Source organism: Lissotriton helveticus, chromosome 4_1 (assembly GCF_964261635.1).
Source record: "Lissotriton helveticus chromosome 4_1, aLisHel1.1, whole genome shotgun sequence".
NCBI classification, from domain to species: domain Eukaryota; kingdom Metazoa; phylum Chordata; class Amphibia; order Caudata; family Salamandridae; genus Lissotriton; species Lissotriton helveticus.
In genome coordinates this window covers 74,700,691-74,716,803 of record NC_136063.1, presented here as the reverse complement: position 1 = coordinate 74,716,803, position 16,113 = coordinate 74,700,691, and the positions used below count along the sequence as shown (strand labels likewise).

At 47.9% G+C, this 16,113-nt stretch overlaps 1 protein-coding gene across 5 annotated transcripts in view; it reads right to left on the bottom strand.

Moving 5' to 3' along the window:
• The window catches only part of SLC52A2 (solute carrier family 52 member 2), a 180,651-nt gene that overhangs the window by 43,434 nt on the left and 121,104 nt on the right, over positions 1-16,113 (bottom strand). For all 5 annotated transcript variants that reach the window (XM_078686459.1, XM_078686457.1, XM_078686460.1 and 2 more), the window contains exons 3-4: positions 10,547-10,686; positions 6,177-7,041 (exon numbers count right to left, since the gene is read on the bottom strand). In XM_078686459.1, the coding sequence (XP_078542585.1) occupies positions 6,177-7,041; positions 10,547-10,676 (995 nt within the window). In that variant the 5' untranslated portion in view covers positions 10,677-10,686. The remainder of the gene's footprint in view (positions 1-6,176; positions 7,042-10,546; positions 10,687-16,113) is intronic.

The following is a 16,113-nucleotide window of genomic DNA, read 5'->3' as shown; positions in this document are numbered from 1 at the left end:
GATGAATCTTGCTGTACCTCTGGTCTAAATCCTGAATTAGTCAGGCATGGCGTCTGAGCAGGAAGATGGGGTTACTCTACCTGGAGGCGGTGTCAGTTTGATTCCAGGGAGCATCAAATTCGTTAGAGATGACCTTCTCTTCCAAGACCAGTCCCTGCCCCCTATTCAGGGAGGTGCCAATTCCTCTATTCTTTCCCAGTCATGGTGTCATATCTGGGGAGCAATCATACTGAACTGGCAATCCTCTACTGAGTGGCCACCTCTGCAGCCACACGCTTCACAGCCACATTGATTTTCGTGCTCCCATAATCTGGAGGCGGAGCATTGCCTGAGCCGAGCCTCTCTTTCTAGAACCGGGAAACACCAGTGAGTCAGGCAGGACCTGGCGCCCGATGTAAAATGGGTCATCTCAGGGCCGTGGCATGGCGACAAACCTCGACTGGGTCCTTGAAACTGTCCGTGCTGCATTTCACCATGCTTTCTCGCATGCACATGGACAGATCTATTGGTCTTAGAGAGAGTCTTGGTCAAAACGTCATCCTCCTATACCAGGTGGAGCTTATCCTTGGGTGCTACGTCACCCTCTGTAGGACTGCAGGGTGGCAGCAGTGTCATCCGGGGAAGAGGTCTTGACAGCGTAAGGCTCTACGGGGGGGTTGTCTTGGGGATCAACATGGATATCCTCCTAAGGGTCATCCTCGGGTATGACCGGGTCAAGGTGCGGATCATTAGGGTCCCTAGATCTCTCTTGGTCAGAGTCAATATGGTTGATCTGAAAAGAGGACTGTGGTGACTGAGGAGGTGGCAGCGTGAGAGGAGGTGGCAGCGTGGGAGGCCGAGGCGGTGATGATGGTGTGTGAAGCCGAACTGCAGGAGATTGCAGTGGCTGGCTAGTAACCGTGTCCCTAATATTCCTAGGATCAGAAAGGACCGAAGCACCTCTGATATCAGTTCCGTGAGAGTGAGAATCCTCTGAGGTGTGTGCGGCTGGTCCTTTGCGGGGTGCAGGGTTCTGCTGTAGCAGAGTTAAGATTTTTGCTGTGGATGGGTGAATAAATACCTTTTGCTGCCTGGCATCAGGCCACTCAAGAAGCTCAAAAGTGAAATGGGCCTCACTCAAGTCTTATTTTGGCATCAAGGCCTGTTTAGGAGCCGAACTGGGGTGGTTCTCGGAGTCCGCTTCGAGGCCGACTTCGGCTCCAAGGGTTGCTTCTCGGACGCGTGGGGTTGAGCTGACATGGGGGGATGCTCAGGTTTAGTGCCTTTGGCAAGAGGCTTTCCTGGAACCGAGGGGAGTCTCTTGGTATCATTAGGTCTCAGAACCTGAAACTGGACCCAGTTGTCAGGCCTCTTGTAGCCCACTTCAGGGGCTGATGCCATACTCTATTGGTTGTTTGGATTGGCCTCAAGAGAAGGGCAGGTTTTAAGGTCGATTCTCTGGGAAACTTTCCTTAAATGAGTGGTAAGTGAAAGTTCTAGAAGCAGATTTTATCTTGGTGTCTATGGTCTGGCGCAAAGGGAGTTTTCTCTGCGTCTGAAGCATACGAACACAGAACATTTGTTCTAAATGCGCCACGTGGATACCTGAAAGCCCAGATCTTCTCCTTCAGAGCCGGTGATGTTCTTGACTCTAGAAAGGCTTTGGGGCTTGGATGAGTTTAGGCGCTGTATTTTGTGATGCGCCCAGCAGCATTCCTGTTGGTAGCAGGGTTTTTTTTGTACTTAAAGGGTTTGCACACCAAGCAGGTCAACTCCTTGCGCTTGGGAGAAAAACACGGGTTACATGCCCAATGTTGGCTAGACCAGGGGAATTTAGAATTGGATTTAAGGGCAGAATTGGGAAGGGCGTTTTCTCCTTAATATCTTCCCCAAACCTTGATCCTCAATATGAACTGATCGAGAAAGTCCCATCAACGCCACTCAAGGGCTAGTCATACATGTTGCTGCTGCAATCTTCCACTGCTAGTGTCAAATCCTTGACTACAGGCCTTAAAGATCTAAAAGAACACGGTGTAGGTCCCAGACCTGGCACTAGGAAGTCCGAGCAGGATGGACGCAAAAAAAGAAATCTTAGGTGCAGTCTTTGTGCTCGTGCATTGTGGATTAAGGGAGAAGCCACAAGGCCTCGTAACTCAAAACGTCTTCAAAGAAAAAACAACTAGCTAATATTTGCGTCTAATACAAGATGGTTGGACTACGCAAAGCATGTGCATCCACTGCAACAGATGCTAACAACATACAATTGTTGCCAAGTGTCTTTTATTTATACCCACAGGTGCAGTTTCAAACTCAGACCCTCGAAGATCCAGGTAATGGTTCGTGGTTGGGGAGGATTAACATGGGACAAGAAAAGACCTGTGGAAGAACACTACACAATTAGGGGAGACCAGGGTATAAACACAGCAAACCAAGGGGTGACCTGGGGTTCAACACGGCACAGCGAGGGGAGATCTGGGGATCAACAGGGCACAGCGAGGGGAGACCTGGGGAGCTACACAGCACAACCAGAGGAGACCTCGGGATCAACACAGCACAGCAAGGGGATACCTGGGGATAAACACAGCTGAACCACAGGAGACCTGGGGATCAACCCAACATAGTGAGGGGAGACCTGATGAACAATGCAACGAGGAGAGACCTGCTGGAACATGACATGACAAGAGGAGACTTGTAAATTGACACAACCCGAGAGGTGACTTGGGAATCAACACAACAAAATGAGGGGTGACCTAGGGATCAACAAGGGACAACCAGAGGAGATCTGTGGATAAACAGAGCACAGCAAGGGGAGACCTGGGGATCAACACGGCACAGTGAGGGGAGACCTGGGGATCAACACGGCACAGTGAGGGGAGACCTGGGGATCAATACGGCACAGCGAGGGGAGACCTGGGGATCAATACGGCACAGCGAGGGGAGACCTGGGGATCAACACGGCACAGCGAGGGGAGACCTGGGGATCAACACGGCACAGCGAGGGGAGACCTGGGGATCAACACGGCACAGCGAGGGGAGACCTGGGGATCAACACGGCACAGCGAGGGGAGACCTGGGGATCAACACGGCACAGCGAGGGGAGACCTGGGGATCAACACGGCACAGCGAGGGGAGACCTGGGGATCAACACGGCACAGCGAGGGGAGACCTGGGGATCAACACGGCACAGCGAGGGGAGACCTGGTAATCAACAAAATGCAACACGGGGCGAACTGGGGAGCAACTCAGCACAACGGCAGACCTGGTGAACAATGCAAGAGTAGAGACCTGAGGGAACATGACATGACAAGAGGAGACTTGTAAATCGACACAACACGAGAGGTGACTTGGGAATCAACACGACAAAATGAGGGGTGACCTAGAAATCAAAAAGGAACGGTAAGGGTGTTCACACAACACAGCAGGGGAGACCTGAGAAGCAACACACCACAGCGAGGGGAGAACTGGGGAGCAACATGGCACAGCGACAGGAGACCTGGGGATCAAAACAGCACATGGGATGATGAATAACCTTGACTGGGTCCTTGAAACTGTCCGTGCTGCATTTCACCATGCTTTTTCGCATGCACATGTACTGGACAGATCTATTGGTCTTAGAGAGAGTCTTGGCCAAAACATCATCCTCCTCAACCAGGTGGAGCTTATCCTTGGGTGCTGTGTCACCGTCTGTATGACTGCAGGGAGGCAGCAGTGTCATCCGGGGAAGAGGTCTTGACAGCGTAAGGCTCAAGGGGCGATCGTCTGGAGGATCAACATGGATATCCTCCTACGGGTCATCCCCCGGTGTGACAAGCTCAAAGTGAGGATCATTAGGGTCACTAGGACTCTCTTGGTCAGAGTCAATATGGTTGTTGTGAAAAGAGGACTGTGGTGACTGAGGTGGCAGCAGTGAGAGGCGAGTCGGTGATGTTGTGTGATGTCGAAGTGTAGGAGATTGCAGTGGCTGGCTAGTTCCCTCGTCCCTAATATTCCTAGGATCAGAAAGGACCGAAGCTCCTCGGATATCAGTTCCCTGAGAGTGAGAATCCTCGGAGGTGTGTGCGGCTGGTCCTTTGTGGGGTGAAGGGTTCCGCTGTAGAAGAGAATCGGAATCAACACAGCACAGCGAGAGGAAACCTGGTGACCAACTTAACACTATGAGGGGAGACCTGGGGAGCAACACAGCAGAACCAGAGGAGACCTGAGGAGCAACACAGCAGAAGCAGAGGAGACACGGGGAGCAACACAGCACAGCAATGGGAGACCTGGGGATCAACACAGCACAGCGAGGGGAGACCTTTGGAAAAACAAGACAACACTGCAAGATCTGGGGAACAACACATCACAACAGTGGGGGATCTGGGGGACAAAACATCACAATAAGGAGAGAAGTGAGTATCAACATAACAAAAGAGGTGACCTGTGGATCAACATGAAACAATGAGGGGAGACTTGTGGATGAATGCAACAAAAGGGGAGACTTGGGGATCAAAACAACACAACGAGAGGTGATGTGGGGGCTCAACAAAGAGCAACAAGGAAAGACAAAGACCTGGGGATCAAATGCAGGACAACATGAGGAGATCTAAAGCTCAACACAGCACAATGAGGGAAGAATTAGGCGATTATCGTGGCGCAAAGAAATGACACACCAGGATCAACACAGCACATTGAGGAGTGACTTGATCAACAGTAAACACCAAGGGCAGAAAACATAGATGGGAGACAGACTCCCCGCACAGTGCTGGCATACCGAGGGGCTCAACACTGTACAAAGGGGGACGGTCTGGGCGATTAAAAGGGCACAATCAGATGGCAATCTGGGATGAATACAGCATACCAAAGGGAGACCTAGGGATTAGCATGACAGAATGGCATCCACTGACAGAGGAGAGACCTGGTGATCAACAAGACACAACATGGAGTGACCAGGTACTCAACACTGCACAATGAAGGGGGCTTGGAGATCAGCACAGCGCAATAGAGGTGCAGCGATAGGGATCTGTGGAACAACATCAAACAAAGATGATAAACCTAGGTCTCAACATGGCACAAAGTAGGGTGACCTGGTACACCCGTAGTATCAATGCAGTACAATGAGGGAAGATCTGGGGGATTAACAGGGTACAAATTGGGGAGACCTTGGATAAACATGGAAAGTGATGTAACACTTGAGGATCGCCACAGCCTATGAATCAACACCGCAGACCAAGCGGAGACTTGAGGATTTGAACAGCACTACAGGGGGAGATCTGTGGATAACACAAAATAAAGAGGGAAGACCGGGGGATCAACAGGAAACAGAGGGGAGGCCCGGTGATTAACACAGTGCAATGAGGGGTGACCTGGAGGTCACCAGGAGGTCACCAGGAAATAGAGGGGAGGTCTCGTGCATAACACAGTACAATGAGGGGTGACCTGGAGGTCAAGAGGAAACAGAGTGGAGGCCCGGTGCATAACACAACACAATGAGGGGTGGCATGGAGGTCAACAGGAAACAGAGGGGAGGCCCGGTGATTAACACAGTGCAATGAGGGGTGACCTGGAGGTCAACAGGAAACAGAGGGGAGGCCCGATGCATTACACAACACAATGAGGTCAAAAGGAAACAGAGGGGAGGCCTGGTGCATAACACAGTGCAATGAGGGCGGACTTGGAGGTCAACAGGAAACAGAGTGGAGGCCCGGTGCATAACACAACACAATGAGGTCAAAAGGAAACAGAGAGGAGGCCCGGTGCATAACACAACACAATGAGGTCAAAAGGAAACAGAGGGGAGGCCCGGTGATTAACACAGTGCAATGAGGGGTGACCTGGAGGTCAACAGGAAACAGAAGGGAGGCCCGGTGCATAACAGTACAATGAGGGGTGACCTGGAGGTCAACACAGCCCAACAAGGGCCAATCAGGGGAATTAAGAGGGCACAAAGAGGTAACTGGAGATCAATAGAACAATATGAGGGGTGATTTGGGAATCAACACAGCACAGCGAGTGAGGATTGGTAGATCAACAGCACTCGGAGGGGACACCTGGGAATCAGCACAGCACAAAGACAGACCAGGGATCTACGACGAACACAAGGGGTGATCACGTCGCATACCTACTCTGTTCTAGCTCCTTGATATTCACATTGCAAGTCTGTCAGAGCTGAACCTTGTAATTCCTCATCCCTACCCAGAGTCCTTTGTCAGAGCACCTACCTGCACATCACAAACATGGCTAGGAAGCAAGCCACAGGGTTGGCAATGTTGCTGAGTACCGCTGACAGATGGTAGGCCATCCTTCCGTAGGGCAGGCAGGAATAGCTCTGCACAGAGGGCAGCACGCCGTTGGTAAGCGCATTCGACAAAGCCAGTAGCCCCAACAAGTAAATATTCCTCCCTGTCCAAAAGCTACTAGAGGCAGGCACAGGTGGCTTTTTGGCGATCTCCATGTCATCTCCAGAAGGTGTGCCGTTCTCCTGAAGAGGGTAGGAGTCCTCTGATGCAATACTATCTCCCGTAGACTGTCTCCTGTTTTGGTTAGAAGCCTGGCCTCGACGCTGCCACTGGACGAGGCATATGAAGGACAGCATAGATACACCCAGCAAGGCGGAGATGAATCCAAAGAACCCATCGGCTGAGAAACTCTCTGGAAAATAGTACGGCTCTGTGGTGTTGCCAAAGCTGTTGTTTCTGCACTCTAGCTGGCCAATGCCCTGTCCGAGTGCCACCACACACGGAAAGAGGGCACTGAGTCCCTGTCCAATGAAGAATGTGCGGATGTAGAGTTGCGGAAACTGGTACATGAAAGGCAGGAAGGTGACATTGGAGGTGCAGCAGAAGAAAGCCAGGATGAAGGCGAGCAGCAGATAGGGGAGGCTGTGGAGTTCTCCCCCAATCCTGACCTGCCATTGCCAGAAGGCAGCCAGGAAGGCAGCAGCCAGCACACTCAGCCCCTGGATGGCGTAGATTAGATAACGCTCCTTGAACTTCCCAGGGGCAAATCGATGGGCAAGGGTGATGGCGATGGGTCCAAGGTTCCCAAATGCGATGAGGACTGAAAGGTACGCTGGCAGGTTCCACCCTAAGAGGAAGAAAAACAGCAGAAACACAGATTTACTTCTTCGGAGAGGAATACAAATACCTTCAATACATCAGAGGTTAGAAAGCAGAGGTGAGCGGTGCCACAACTGAAGACATTATCAGTAGTGGGACTCCACCATCGGACCACCACAGACCCCCAGCTGCCCTCTCGGGATGAATCAATGTACTCCATTCTTATAAAGTGCTTGAAGCCTGAGCGACATTGATCATCCCTTCCACACCTGCAATTTGTTTTTATTAATGATCAGAAGTTGTGATCTGATAAGATGGTTCTGTGTACAGAGAAGCCCTCTAAGTGGATCTTGCGACCTTTCTGCTGACACCTACAGAGCTCATTTGGGATGCTTCAGCCAATGAATAAGGAATCTTAGTTCAGTCAAAGGGCCCTCAACATTCCTTCTTTCTTGATCCCTGGGGCAAGTGGTTACATGTGCTCTCCATGCCACTGAAGTCAAGCTATCCTGGCTGATGAGGGTTGAAAACCCGAAACCGGTGCTAGGATGCTGATTTCCAGTCCAGGGAGGACCTGGCCTAGCAGTTCGGGCTGGACTGTTCCCATTGGGCGCAGGGTCAAGACTGATATGCATATGGCTGGGTCCAAACTGGAATGGCATGGGGAGCAAAAAAACGATGGATTAAGGTCCAGATCTCTGTACTGGGGTGAATGTATGACATTGTTCTGCATTCTGTCCATCAACTGTTCTTGGAGCACAATGCAAACATGTTTTAATGGTTTGTTAAAGTGTGGTGGGAAGCCCACTGCACGGCGCACCAGCAGACCCTTCTCCCGGATGCATTAAGGTAGATGCACTACGTTGTTAGAATCACTTCACCTTCATCACACGTATTGAAATATTTGACAATAATCCGGAAACACATGTATCCAGACATTCACAACACTGGCTGCGCCAACAATTGCAACAACTACAGTGACTATTATCATGCACTGCATTTACCATCATGCACCCGGGTGAAAACGTGCGCTCTCCTCCCCCTTCCTCCCAGGACCAGTTTGGCCCTTGTTATGGGCTCATTAGCCAGGGTATAGCTTGGTTCCAGTCACACAGTGTGCCCAGACAATGGTACCAGGCTCACTGTGCCACTGGAGCCAAGCTATACCCTGCAAAAGAGCCCTAATAAGGACAAATTCAGTCCTGGGTAGCTGGTTTCCGGTTCAGGGAGAACCTGGCCTGGCAGTTGAAGCTGGACGATTGCCATGGGGAGCAGGGTCAGGACTGATTTGCATATGGCTGGGTCTAAACTGGAATGGCATGGGAGGGAGAAAAACAATGGATTTAGGCCCAGATCTCTGTACTGGTGGCGAGTGTTTGACACTGTTCAGCATTACATCCATCAAGTATTCCTTTTGCAGATGGGTGTTGGCCAGCAATGGGGTCTTGGAAGCCCATAGAGGGTTGTTTGTAGGGTTTATCCACAGGCCAAGCCTTGCGGTCAATTCCACACACTGACATGCATTGCGCGAAAGAGGCCTATTTAGGTATGGAAATAAAATATTACTTTACTCTAAAAAAAAATAGAATTCACACAAAAAAGGTTGAAGTGACAATGTAGTTATGTATAGTTCCAATATCTTACTTTACATTAAAAAAACAAATTCACTGAAAAATAACAAAGGTTAAAGTGTCGTTATAGTTAAGTGAAAATGTCAGTTAAAATGTTACAGTTTGAACAAAAAAAAACCGCGAAATTCAACAATAGTTAACTGAAGTAACTATAAGTTGTACCGTCACCATTCACTGCTTATTATCTTACATATTACATTACTCATGACATGTTGTATGACCACATTCACAACATCACTGATGACAATTAAATGATAACACGGTGCAGGGCAGGTGCGCGAGTCAGTCACTTCAGTTAAGTAATAACTGGTGAAGTTTAACGTTTTTTTAAAGTTTAAAATGCAACATTTTCACCTAACTAGAACATCACTTTAACCTTTGTTTATTCCAGTGAATATATCTGTATCAAAACAATACCCTTTCAGGCACAGAGTGACGCATAAATTATGCAAAAAAGAAGCAGAGAACTCTGGGTAGTTCTGAAGTTTAGGTGAAAAGCAGCTCCTGTACAGAGCACCCTCAACCCCAGTGACACTCTGGATTTGCTCGCCTCAAATGTCTGCTTTTCTATCGAAGTCTTTAAGCCTATGCAGAGGTGATATCTGGGTAGACTACAGACATCCACCCACCAGCCTATTTAACACGCAGAATGACATCTCATAATGCTAGAGACATCCCTCAGACTAAGGCAGACATGAGATGACATCTCATAACCTTACTAAAATCTGTCAGAGTGGGCATAACTTGAGACTGCATTTATCGCAGAGTATAACGTGACATCTGATAATAGTGCAGACATCTGTCAATGTACGGAAAACATGAGATGGCGTCAGAGTATTACATATGTCTGTCGGAGTACCTACAACACACCGGATAAGCCCTCTCATGACGTTATACACATCACCCACATCGAGATGACATTTAATCACATTAAAGACATCTCTCTCGGTATATAGCATAATACGCCATCTGATAACATTACAGGTATCGGTTAGTTTAAATAGCATGTAAAAACTGCTCATAGTATTACTGACAACTGTAGGTATATTTTCTAAATGAAAACGCATCCCATGGACTTAAAGGCATTTCTCAGTGTATATAATATGTATGACTTGGTTAACTTTAGTGATATCAGTCATTGTATAAACATCAAATGAGGACATTTGAGATGCCTGAGAAATACGTATATGACATGATAGAACACCTGATTAAGGTACATACATGAGGTTGTAAAACCAGGGAACCTCGGATACCATTACAGATATGTCTGAGTATACGCAACACACCTTTTCTGTCTGTTTTCGGAGTCTTTCAAATTAAAAACATCAGGAGATGATAGGCCACAATAACCTGTATATTTTGAATCATGCTTGTAGGACGCCTACTGCCTTAGGGCCAACTTTACATCTGGTAAAGGCGCAGATTCAAACACGAGAATCTACCTTCTCGTCTCACCCCCCTAACTTGAATGCAAGAAGTGATTAGCTATTCATCAAATACGATCTTTTTACTTCGACAAAAGACACCGAGATTGGATCTATACTTCTGTCCGAACAAACACCTCACATATTACTTCTATGAAATGAATAAAGCTAAAGAGATGTCAACAGAAAATATATGGGACACATTGAAAGCTTCCTCAAGAGGAGAAACTATCGCTTTTGTCAGTATTTAAAAAAAAGATCTTCAGAACAAAAACAAAGTTATGGACATATTAATAAATACATACTGTAAAATCCTAGCCAAGATTCTACCAATGTTCCTGGTAACATATCACCAACAAGGGATGAATGCTCCTACAACGTTAGACATCTCCAGCATTGCCCATGGAGTGATGCTCAGGCTGCGTGACAACTTCCGTCCCTATATAGACCACAATCAGGGGCTAGACAGAGATCTCACCTTCTGGAAGTTCTCGAACCACCACGGGCAGCTCCACCCATAAGCCATTCACCCCTGCCCATGAGCCCATCCCGAAGAGTGCCACCAGAAGGTGGGTGACCAGGTCACTGCCAGAGATCGAAGCTGCCATCTTTGGGGACCTGAAGAACATAAAACACGAGATTAGGAGAGATGGCAACAGAATGTCACGCTGATTTCAGTATCTGGCGAATAAACTGTATGTCCAATTTAGACATTGATCTCTACCAGTAAGGGCAGTAACAAACAAGTGGTCAATGGCTCATTATGCATCTGGCCTATGTCCGGGGTGTGAACATGCCGAAGAGACAGATCTGCACGTTCTGCTCTTCTGCCCTTCATACTGGACGGCCAGAGCCAAATGGATCTTACGGTTATGCAAGTCCAAGGGCTTCAGGGATGTGTATAGATTGTTGAAATACGATCATTCCCCGTTAACTGTGTTTGCCACCTCCAGATACCTGTTTTCCATGTGGTGCTCTAGAAGAGCCAAACTCAAGCAGCAAGCTGCCCCAATTAATTAACTCTGTAATAACCCGTTGCATTTACTAGGGAATTTCAATACCATTCTGAGTGGGCTGTTTTTACTTGTTTTTACTATTTTAAACACTATTTATTGTTTTAAGCCTATTGTTTATTTATGTACACTATGTATTGCTGCTCACTGGTGATCAATTGGTTGTCTTTTGTAATCATGTATCGTTGCTTTTATGGTTTTTAACCGATAATAAAGCTTTTTTGACTGACTATCTTAGAAACGTAAGCCACAGCATTGTCGTTCTAATGCTACTGAGAACATGTTTCCTGTCTATGCAGAACATGAAGCCAGAACACACACAGCAAAAGGCAGCCACGTCAAGGAAAAACTGAACCTGGGACTTTGTTTTGAGGATTATTCATGCATTTTGAAGGGGATTCAAAGAATGTACACATTTTCATTTATTCTTCCACATACATATGCTGATAGCTACTATTCTAAAAATGTGCATGACGCGGATATATTCTGATCGAGTAAATCCATCTCTTAGACATCAATAAACGAAATTCACCCACCTAAGGGTTAGGTTTTGGATCATAAACATAACGTCCCTTTGATCAAACATTTTTCTTTCCAATAATATTGGTTAGCTATTTACCTATAGTGTTGAAGCTAAATACCTAGGATTTGTTAATGACATATGTTAAAAGTGCACCTATTTTGCTGGTAGTCCTAACCGCTGAGCAGACTGGGCAAAGCCAGTGCCCATGAGGACTCGGTGGGCATTGGGCACAAATCCCTACTGCATTATCGAGCAGGCACGATGTGTGGCGTTCGACTGTACCCTGAGGCAAGTGATCAACGCTGGGTTAGTGCCTGCGTGCTGAAGATAGAGATACCTGGGGATCCAATAGAAATGAAAAGTGAACACAATATAGTGACCACTTTACTAACGTGCGTAAAGCTCTGATCGCATTGTGTCTTTAGGCCCGAGATGATGGATTTGGGACAGAGACCTGTTCCACGTGCCTGCTCTACCATGGACTAAGAACCAGCTCTGCCAACAGGTGAAAGCTCCCACGAGGAAGCAAAATATAATTTGTTTCGCAGGCTAAAAGAGGGTGTGGCCAATGTATTACTCAAGAGGTTTAAACAGGTCATTTGCTCCTCCAAATAGACCAGAAAGACTGGCGTGTGGAAGCAACAGTCACAATCCTGAGCATATCTTGCACATTGAGAAACCTTTATGCCCCAAGCTCCAGTAATCTTCCATTTTGGAAGGACATACAAGAACTAGTCTGAGAATCACAAAAAAGAAAAAGTAAATACAATTGTAGACTGTTCACCTGTGTAAAACCTATAACCGACAGGAACTCAACTGCTTAATAAAATTCCAAGAGATTCTAAAAGCTCACAGGACTATAATAATTTAGAATCAAAGTTACCGGGAAACATCCTTTACAACACAACTTTTACCACGCAGTGCTTTTACATCGCAACTTTTACAACGCAAACCATTACAACGCATTGCGCTGGGGGGCGCTCTAGGATAGGGAATAGATTTAATTTACTATCCAACACCTTCCCTACTATCCACGGGGACTGGAGTTGGAATAGTAAATTAAACAATTCACTATCCAGCACCCCTCAACACTGTGCGTTGTAAAGGCATGCATTGTAAAAGTTGCAATGTAAAAGCATGCGTGGTAAAAGCATGCGTTGTAATGTCATACATCCAAAGTTACCATCTTCAAACACGAAAATCTACCTTCTTGTCTCACCCACCAAACTTGAATGCAAGAAGTGATTAGCTATTCATCAAATACGATATTTTTACTTCCACAAAAGACACCGATATTGTACTTCTGTCCGAACAAACACCTCACATATTACTTCTTTGAAACGAATAAAGCTAAAGAGATGTAAACAGAAAATATATGGGACACATTGAAAGCTTCCTCAAGGGCCGGACTCAATAGATAACTGTCCAATCATAAGAATTGGTCAACATGTTTCAGCACAAACGGTTAGAGATAAACCTAGTGCTTTCGTCAGGACCTCTTAGATATAGAATGCTTCTCACAATCATCATTCCTCCTGCCTCTTGGGAAAATCTCAAGGGTATGGAGAAATAGCCTCACCCCACCTGGCAACAGCTCAGGGAGAAGGAGGCACGTCGGTACCTCAGACGGTCGTCCAGACGGAGGTCCTGACGAAAGCACTAGGTTTATCTCTAACTGTTTGTGCTGAAACATGTTGACCAATTCTTATGATTGGACGGTTATCTATTGAGTCACGCCCTTTTGCACGGTTTTTAATGTTTTTTCGGATCGGACACGAATAAAGTTATAGTATGATTCCGCTTCAATTTTATACTCACTTTTCTTGCACTGCATTCTTTTCCCATACACTCTTTTACATCACACTTGCTCGCATCTGTATTAGCCAATACCTTGAAAAAATCCTTGGGCTCCTCCATCACTATGGTGGAGTGTTAGCCCTAATAAAGGAGACCCAGATGATGAAGCATGTCACCGGGACCGGTGAGTGATGGGAATCCGTACAAATTTGGCATATTTTTGGTCAGTCTTGGGAGTCGTCAGTTATTCTTTGTTCTTTTGTATGTAGACCGCAGGGTATTTTGTGTTTTCTGATTATTAAATATTGGGGCTGTATATCCTGCAGAGTCGGTAAACTCTGGCCTCTGACCCTACTTTAAATTTGTTGTGTCTTACATTTAAGTGTGGTCTTCCCGTTGAAGTGACAAATATTTTGAATCATCTTGGTGATGCTGCTCCATATGCTAATCATGTTTCCGCTCACCCACTGCCTATGAAATTGGTGAGATATTGAATAGGGACTGTAGGAAAATAGCCCTTTTTGACATTGTAACCTCCACTTTTTGCATGGTAACTGATCTGATTTCGACTGGACTTGCACTGGGTTGCTGCTAACCAGGTCTCCAGTGCCAGAGCTCTTTCCAAAACTGTACAACTGTTTCCCCCAATTGGCAAAACCTTTGGCACCCATTCTAAGTCCCTAGTGAATAGTACCGCTGGTACCTAGGGATTGAGGTATTAAAGAGGGTCCCTAAGGGCAGCAGCACAAATTGTACCACCCTAAGGGACCCCTCACCAAGCACATGTAGGACTTCTATCGCAGGCTGCGTGTCTTGGTGCAAACAAAATTGAAAACACAATATGTCACACATCCCTGTGTGCCATGTCCCCTAACACTGCATGGGATATTTTAAGTCACCCCTACTTCTCGTAGTGGTAGTAATTTACCAATACATGAGCCCAGAGGGCACCTTAGAGGTGCCCCTGAAACCCTACCAGCCTCTGGTGTGCTCCCTGACTGGCCTCTGCCAGTATGCTCCCCGAGACACTGTTCCGACCTCCTGGCGTGAAATCCTCTGCTCTCAGGAGGCCCAAAACAAAAGCCTGCCAAGGAAGAGAGTGTAATACCTCTCCCACCGGTTGACCTGCTGATTAGCCTTGCCAGGCTGGCAAGTTTCAAATAACTGCTGCCTTTGGATTGCGAGTCTGGCTCCCCTCACAGGAGAGGACGCAGACCCCTTTGTCCAGGACCCCCTTGGCACCTGGCGGGAAAATTAGCTAGTTAGGTAGGCGTGCCACCTCCAGGCTATTCCCACTAGTACATGGGCTACTGTGAGGTGGACACAATTTTTCAGAAATAGCCATGTTTATGATTGCACACGTAGGAATTCTGGGACAGGGTTATGTTCACTTACCACAGGAAATGGTCATATAGGGGTCGTAGTGACCCCGAGGGTCAGTAGCCCATTGCCTACTACGCTACACTTCTGCGCTCCCCTAAAGCTCCTAAATTAAATATTTAGGCGAGTCCATGGTACCAGAGAAGCAGATCCTGATGACCCAAGAAGAGAGGGGACATCAAAGAGCTGGAAAAGCAGAACAGAGAGAAGCAGGGGCAGACCTGGTACTCCAGAACCTTGGGAGGACTGCCGGCCTTTAAAAAAGACCCAAGACTTCCCATGAACAGACCTGTTTTCATGCATCCTTTATAAACTTCAAAGCAAAGACTCTGAAGCCTCCGGAAGGGCCAAAACCCAACACAAAGCAACCACTGCACCAGACGCTCCGACCCGAGCTGAAGTGGGCCAATGATATCAGCAAGGTCCCTCACCCCTCCAGAGCTCGAGTCCATCGTGGTTTCACCCCTCATGGAGTCCCCGATGCAGCCTTCAGCCTTTGCACACAGGCCCCATCGACTGTGACTGCTTCCGGGGTTTTCGAAGGTCATTTGGGGGTTTTCGAAGGTCATTTGGGGCACTTGCCTGTTCACTGGGGGAGACGCTGGGCTGGTTCCTGGTCTGCACGCCCGCCGCTCGTCCACCACGCGGCAGGGAACTACAGCCCCCAGCATCCTCGGCGGTGACACGCCCAACACAACGCACGGAGGCGCTTAAAGACCGGAGGTCCCTGCATGAGAGCGGGGGTTTCGAAGGTCATTTGGGGCACTTGCCTGTTCACTGGGGGAGACGCTGGGCTGGTTCCTGGTCTACACGGCCGCCGCTCGTCCACCACGCGGCAGGGAACTACAGCCCCCAGCATCCTCGGCGGTGACACGCCCAACACAACGCACGGAGGCGCTTAAAGACCGGAAGTCCCTCCCGCCTCGCGGGACGCGCGCGGGCGACGCCGGGCGGAGCCCGGGCAGAGGGCGGGCCGTCTGTGGCCGTCTAGGGACGAAGAGGGACGGGACGGATACCCCCCTAAAGCCTTCAACTCCAACATGGGTAAGCGCAAATTGCAAACATCAATTACTGGTGGTGCTGGAAAATCTAAGGTTCCCCGCAAAGTTTCTACATCAGCTAGCATCATGTCCTATCTTACCTCTGCTGTGGGGAAACTTAATCAGAAGATTGCTGCAAAAGAACGTGAACTGGGGCTAGATAAACCATTATTTGATAACCCGGTGCCCCCACTGACCGGGAGACAAGCTATAACCTTGGAACCTGCTGTTCAAATCATTACTGTTAAGGATTTGACACTACAAGCCCAATGTACTGCAATGGACCCCGATG